The 7,254-nt window shown below is 31.9% G+C and overlaps 1 protein-coding gene across 11 annotated transcripts in view; it reads left to right on the forward strand.

Annotated features, from left to right (window-relative positions):
* The window catches only part of KIAA0825 (KIAA0825 ortholog), a 248,123-nt gene that overhangs the window by 31,240 nt on the left and 209,629 nt on the right, over positions 1-7,254 (forward strand). For 9 of the 11 annotated variants that reach the window (XM_027708751.1, XM_027708741.1, XM_027708743.1 and 6 more), the window contains one exon: positions 4,684-4,823. In XM_027708751.1, coding sequence (XP_027564552.1) covers positions 4,693-4,823 — 131 coding nt within the window. In that variant the 5' untranslated portion in view covers positions 4,684-4,692. Of the gene's footprint in view, positions 1-4,683; positions 4,824-5,042; positions 5,180-6,270; positions 6,505-7,254 lie in introns of those variants that run through there. The other 2 variants (XM_027708749.1, XM_027708750.1) reach the window with 2 other exon arrangements.

A 7,254-nucleotide genomic window follows, 5' to 3' on the forward strand; every position in this document is an offset into this window, starting at 1 on the left:
ATGGTGCTTTGATTGTACCTAGTCAAAGCATTTTGTGCTGAAGTGTGGAATATTATATATGGAAAAAATGTTGTTAAATTAAGAAATGTATTAGGTTATAGTTTCTAAATGTTTTATATGTGCAAGTTACTGTTTAACTTAAAAATTAAAATGGTTATTTAAAAGTTATCTAGAAACATGCTAAAGGTAATATTTGAAGTATTTGAAAATAAGGGTCTCATACAAGAATTAAAATAGTACATTGGCATTAACTGAAATTAATAATAGGTCATGAGTTCTTTAACTCTAGAATGACTTTAAAGACTGAATTGTGAAGTTGTAAAATAATGAGATTAGTTTTTACAAATCTTCATTTAGAAATCAGTGATTTGAACAAAAAATATCAGTCTGCTAGTTTTTTATCCACGGAAGAGTCTTGTTTTCTTAATGTTACATGCCGTAGGATGGATTCTGTTAAATATCTGCCAGTGCATAAGAAGTAGATTATTTTTAGGATTAGATAATTTGTTCAGATTATTCCATACACAGTAACGTGGGTATAAAAGTCTACCTTTGGATTTTATTGAAACATTAATGGTTTCTTTTGGTGTTTTTTTTCTCTGAAAACTTACTGTGTATTTTATTCAAGTAGGTACTATAGTGCTCAAAGACAGGTCTCCTCAGATCTGCATCATATGAAATGCTATACTGCCTAACACTTCATATTTTACTTAGCATTTGCATAAATGTATACAGGACATTTGGAAACACATGAAAGTTTAACATTTAGTTTTAAGCTTACCAAAGTGCTATCAATCATTATGAGGAACCATATCTAACTTTACACTTTCTGCTTTAGTTCTGCTATGATTTTCTTGAACACATAAGTACTATGATTTTTTTCAAAGGGCCCAACGGCCCAGCTGATTAATTTTCCTCTAGAGTTAAACAATTGATTCAGAGAAAACTCCAGGTAGACTGAAGTTTAAAACTGTATATGGATTTTTGTTTTTTGCCCCGCAAGGTGTTCTGTGCAACTATAATACAAAATTTGCCTGCTATTCTCTATGAGTGATGCTGTCCTATCATATCTGAAACCCACTGAAGTCATAGCAAGAATCTTAACTGGCTGAAGTGCATAGGGAAATAAAGGAGTAACAATGATGAGTATTTACCAATAACTGACTCTGTCAACACAATGATTCTAAAAATGCTGGAATGAGTTTGTATACTATGAATATGACCTAATATTAATGTTTTACCCAGTCTAATGAAGGACCTATAGCTTGTATTTAAAAAAAATAGCATATGTGTCAAAAAGTAGGATATGTCTATTAGCTGCATTTCTACAGTATGTTAGTCTATGAATCTATAGTTAAACATCGTGATTTATATGTACATAGAGGTATAGTGTAGATGTGCATATTCAACAAAAGTGCTCATAAAAAAATCTATTCAAGATTTAGATCCACACTGCTTTTACAAACTGTAGGTCTGAAAAGAAATGCTTATTATAGTAAATATAAACATTACAAAGTAATCTTAGAAATCCCATGGAGTTTCCCATGTATGTTTGTACTGGAAGGTTTTCACAATTATGTTTATTGAATTGTTTTATCAGAATGAAGAAATATCCAATTGGAACTAAGTATAATTTTATATAGGACTTCTGTGAGTAGATTTCTTCCTTTTGATTGACATTGAAAAAGAAAGCATACATACAGGAAAAGTGCTCTTCAGTTGTAAACATTATATGAATTGGAAAAGCAAGAAGTATCTGTTATATCAACTTGACTGTTCCATAATATTTTTTCTAATAGGCCTAATGTTTTTTGGTAAAAATCGTTTCTTAACATTACACTTACTGGAAGTGGAAAATTGTTACAGTGATACCATGGGTTAAAATAAGAGATCTGAAAAATATTTCATTTTAAGCTAAATTGTACATAGGTTAAATTTCTTGAGTAGCTACCAAAGAGATTGACAGCTACATCACTTTCATGTTGATGAGTGGTACTCTTAATATGTTTTGAAAAGAACTGGGCCTATTAAGATAGGACTTACAGATTTACACCTGAATCAGGTTCTCTAGGACCATTTGTCTCAAAATATACAATATTTCACTGTAATAGTAGATAGAAATATGACAGAATGATACTTTTTATGTAGCTTAATAACAAGTGTTTAATCTTCTTTATAGAAAAAAATGGGTTATTAGTATCTTAAGTACTTGGACAGAATTTGGAGTTTCAGAACAGAGTTCTTTTCCCATATTATTCCTAATAATAAAAACTCTAAGAAATGGAATTCTGTCTTAACAAACATTGGCTTTTTTTGCCATCAGAGGAGGACTGTGTCATACTAGCTCTCAGAGAGCAGCAATGACTGTCTGCTCTTTCAAGCACTGGGAGTGAAGAGGGAAAAGCCAAATGGCAGGGAAGAGACCTTGCTGATGCCCATCCTGCTGCCTCCAAGGGAGGCAAGTGGGGCACCAGAGTGGTAGCCTAGTACTGCTTAGAGTCCAGGTCATCAGACAGTTAAAGTCTATTAGCGCACTGAAGGCCCCGACACTGGTTCCGCTAAGTAACAGCAAAATTTCTGATCAATTGTGCTAACTTTTATCTCGATGTTCTTTTTTTCTTCTGAAACATTTTTATATTTTACTTCTTCCTATGATTAGAGAAAGTCTTGTATTAGATAAATTCTTAGATTTCTTAAGAAGAAATGAATATTAACCATCTAAAACAGTATTTAAAGTAGTTAAAGACTGAATAATCAAATGTTGCTTTTTTTTCCATAAACCAAGACTGAAAGAAATAATTGCTCTATTTTGACAAGTGAACCAAAGAAGTATGACATAGAAGTCTTGCAGGAATGCATGCATGAAAACAAGGCTGTCATGTTTACAAAATGTTTTTTTTTGTATGGTGAATTTTTCAAACAGTAAACTATACTGATATTTTTCTGAGAAACACAAACTTCTTTTAGCTATCCTTTAAGGAAAAGAGCTAGGAATAAATATAAATACACAATTTTGATTGTGCAGCTATTTTATGAAAACTCTAAATTGTTCCAAACTGTTACTATTTTTGCATTAACATACATCTGTTATACAGTTCATTTTACACCAGTCATACTGTTCTGCAAGAATAGTCGAATAAAGGACAGATTTGACCTATAGGTATTGAATGGAGTTAGCATCACATTCTGTAGAAACTCTTTGAGATCTTTCTGAAGAGAAAAGGGATGTGTTACCATGTCTATAATAACTAGTATCATACATAAAGAAAGAGCTTTATTTTCAGTATTCCTTTTATCTCAGTTCTGTAAAGCACTGTTTAATGTTTTCCATTTAACTTCTACTTTTAATTATGATGTCTTTTATTGCAGTAACATCTGTTAAGTCTTATATTCAAAGGCTGATCTTTCCTTGATATTTTATAAGATGTATTTGGTTTACATCCAAGCTTTTTCACCAGCAAGATGACTGAGTTTCAGCTACATCCCAAAATGTCAAAAGTCTTTGAATTGTTATTTGCAAAGGGGTATTCCGTAGCTTCTGAGAATTTAAGAAAACAGTATTTCCATGAAATATTTCATAGTGTTGTGCTGTTAATTGAGAAGTGCGAGATATTAGACTTTAAAGGACCTTCATGTTTGTTTTGGAAGAGCAAAATCAGAAATGTGCAGTTCTCCTACTTGTAGATCTACAATCCTCTATGACCAAAAACTATTGAAAAACCCAATCTGTTTTTCTAGTAGTGCCTCTCGATAAATTACCAATGAACACTGTAGTTGCTTTATAGAAAAATATTGCTTGCAAGAAAAATAATGGATTTACTAATTTATTTTGTTGCCCAAACATTGTGTGCATCTGAATATCATGTTTGTTCCACATATAGTTGCTGCTGTATGAATAGTATTATTAAATACTAAATAGTAGACATTAGATATAGTGGTTAATAAGAAGTTTCCACTTTTTATGTAATTTTTCTCTTTAATTTTGGTAATAAGTCGTCACTGGTTGTAAAAGCGACCTCATTATTTCTCAGAAAAGATGAAGCAGGAAAAAACAGAAAACAGGTAAAAATAACTTCACTAATGCTTTGCTTCCGATATAAAGACTCATGGGATTTAGTGTATTAGTTTTAATAGGCCAGTGGATTTAACCTGTATTTTAGCAACACATTTGTCAAGTAAAATGAGTGCAAATCAAGATGACACTGGGTTTATGGTACATTATAGTGTTTTACTGTGGAATTTTATGTTTTAAATATTTGCAATGATGTGCAGAATTTCCAGAAAGTAGTTATGGATGGAAATTATAAGTACACAGAAAGTAATTTTACCCTCTAATGTATGTATTTTTAGTTTCCATTTATAATAGTGAGAATTTTCTTTCTAAATCAAAAAAAAATTAAGAAAGCTTCTACTGTGATTAAGGTAAAAGAACCGATTTCTTTAAACTGAAGAAATGCAAGATACTATGAAATTTATCTCAGCATTTATTTTACTGGTTTCCCTCTGTAGCACTCTACTCAGAAGCATGCATAAGGTGTACTATTCAACACTAATTTTGTACTTCCATACATAAATGATTCCCTTGTTAATGTAATACTTCTGGGGAACAAAATGTTGCTCATTTTGGTACTTCTAGTCTGCCTTTTTTCATTATTTAACCATTTTGCTGTATCTGTTTTACAGATTCTAAAAATGGAATGGGGAGGAGAGTATTCACTTGATTCTTCCAATTTAGACTGTTTGTTAAATTTCCTTCCTGGAGAATTGGAATTTCAACAAATCCTCAGTGATGTTGATGAGAAAATAAAGAACAACTCTTCCAGGTAAAGAGTATTTTATTTGTATCCAAATTATTAATGAAAGTCATTACAAAGAAAAGTGGCTTAGCTTTTCTAGTTGTAGATTAAAATTCTGAAAAATATTTCAACAGTAATTTTATCTAAAACACCTGAGCATTTAACAGATTTTTATTACCATATAATTATTGTGCTATAGTCTTTCTTTTTATGGTACTTTTAACAGCTGAATCATCTTAATCTTAGGTTTTATTGCAGTAGGTGTGATAGTGAAGGAAGAAAATGTGAATTCACATGACAGTTGTGTTTCCTACAACTATTAGATGGAACTTTTATTCTATAAAAGAGCTACAGAATTTGACAAAAAGCAACATTTGAACTCAGTATGTTCTTTAAGCATTTGTAATGGAGTAGAACAAGGAAGCAAGTTAATATATGTAGAATTTCTTATGTAATCTGTTGTATTACCTATTTCAGTTAAAACTCTTGTGCTGCAATAGAAAGTTTTCTAAGTAGAATTTGAAATATATTTCTTTGCCCACTTCTTTGTAACATACTGATTTCCAATAATCAATGTTACAGAAGCAGTGGACTTCTGAAAGAATTCATTGTTGATGCAGATTTTTTGCATGACTACAAAATAATCAGCTCAAGGTTCTGTGCCTTATTTGTAGCTTAATTCTTTAGTACCTTTTAGTACTTTGATTGTGAAAGATGCTCTTAAGCAAATAGACTTATTGTCCATTAAAAAAATAAGTGTACATTCAGAGATACAACATATGACATAATTTAATACTGAATTTTGAAAATTCTCACCTTTGGATAATTCTCACCTTTGGATAGTGTATCTCACATGGTTTTATGATTTCAAAGAACTCCCTTCATGACATCTATTTTAAGATTGTATAATTTTAATGTAGCTCACATTTGTGAGAGGAGGTCTTTGCTGTTCCCAAGCAGCTTTCTGAAGAATGGAAGTAAACCATTGCCTTATCTTGCTGAAAACTGATTTAGATCATCTCTGAGTTATTGTTATATTGGTTATGCCAGGCTGAGGGATTTTCTACGGGGAGGGGGTTATTTGTATCACTTTCATCTCATATTTTCATTTAAAAACTTAGTGTTTACTAAAGTATTTACAATATTAATAATCCCAGGGTAATAATGATATTGAAGATCTGGAAAATATGCTGTTGAGGACCACTGCATAGTACAATTTCATGTTACAGTTTTTCAGCAGTTGACATGAGTGAAACGTTGATACTTACATAGAGTTTAGTTGATGTCATAACGCAGTTAATTACACAGGTAATTCAGTTTTGAGTGTCTGTGGTCTTGTGTATCTGGAAAAAACAGAAACAGCATTTTTTGCAGAACCGTTGTGACCTCTTCAACTACCAAATAAAAGTGATTTTGTTGTCATTATGCAGAGACAGCCTTAGAGTTAGGAAGATTATTGTCAAGATGAACATTTAGAATTAATGCTTTACTACTGTTCTCGGTTTCAGTGTGTGTAAAATGTATGCTGCTTGTGGAGAAAACTTTTGGCTGTGGGAAAGCAAGCCAGCTGTCCATTCCTTTTAGTGGTACTTTATATCACTTACCATTTTGTGTTACATTTTACATTAATGTCATCACAGTGGAACTGTTCTGAAGAAGGCTGATTGTGACTTGCACCTAGTCCTACAAATTAAAAGGACCTTTCATTGTAAGTTTTGTAAGATCTTAAAAATATTTTATCAAAGGAGAGCATGAAACTGGATTGCCAGGAAAAGTTTTGTATTTTTGCTGAATTGACACCTAAACTAGTTTTTAATCTAATTTTCAAAAGGAAAAACAAAAAGTAGCTCTGTAGTTACCAGCTGATATTTTGCTCCTGTAATATGTCAGTTTCAGAAATGGAGAAGAGTTTAAAAGGAGATGGTGACAGCAGCTGATGTGACTTTTAAATTAAAAAGTCCTTTTATTGCAAATATCTTAGAGGTATCATGGAATTAAATAATTTTCAAGTTATCATTGATCTTTGTGAGTGGTATGATAAGAGCAGATCTATGTGCTATGGTGATATAGTTGAAATACAAGCCATTTTTCATCAGATAGATTTATGCTTTTATTAGACCACCGAGAATGAACACAATTGTATAGAGCATATATATATTTTTAAAAATGAAACATTGTGTAAAAAATTGTGAGGCAAAAGTTTGTAAATCACTTGAATGGTCATTTATTGCCTTCCTACTGAATAGATTTTATTAAATTGTGTGACATTGCTGTCCTGGTTAGAACGGCTGGGACCAATTCATCACTGGATGGGTGTAACCCAAAACTGTGTATTCTATAGCCTTCCATGCCATGCCCCAGAAACTGTTGTCAGTGAAGGCCTGCGAGGTGGGGGGATGTTCCTGTCCTCATACCCTTTTATGGAATTCCCCGCTCTGATATCCTTATATGGAATTCC

This window comes from Neopelma chrysocephalum, unplaced genomic scaffold (assembly GCF_003984885.1).
Source record: "Neopelma chrysocephalum unplaced genomic scaffold, ASM398488v2 Primary Assembly neopelma1_96523, whole genome shotgun sequence".
Lineage (NCBI taxonomy): Eukaryota > Metazoa > Chordata > Aves > Passeriformes > Pipridae > Neopelma > Neopelma chrysocephalum.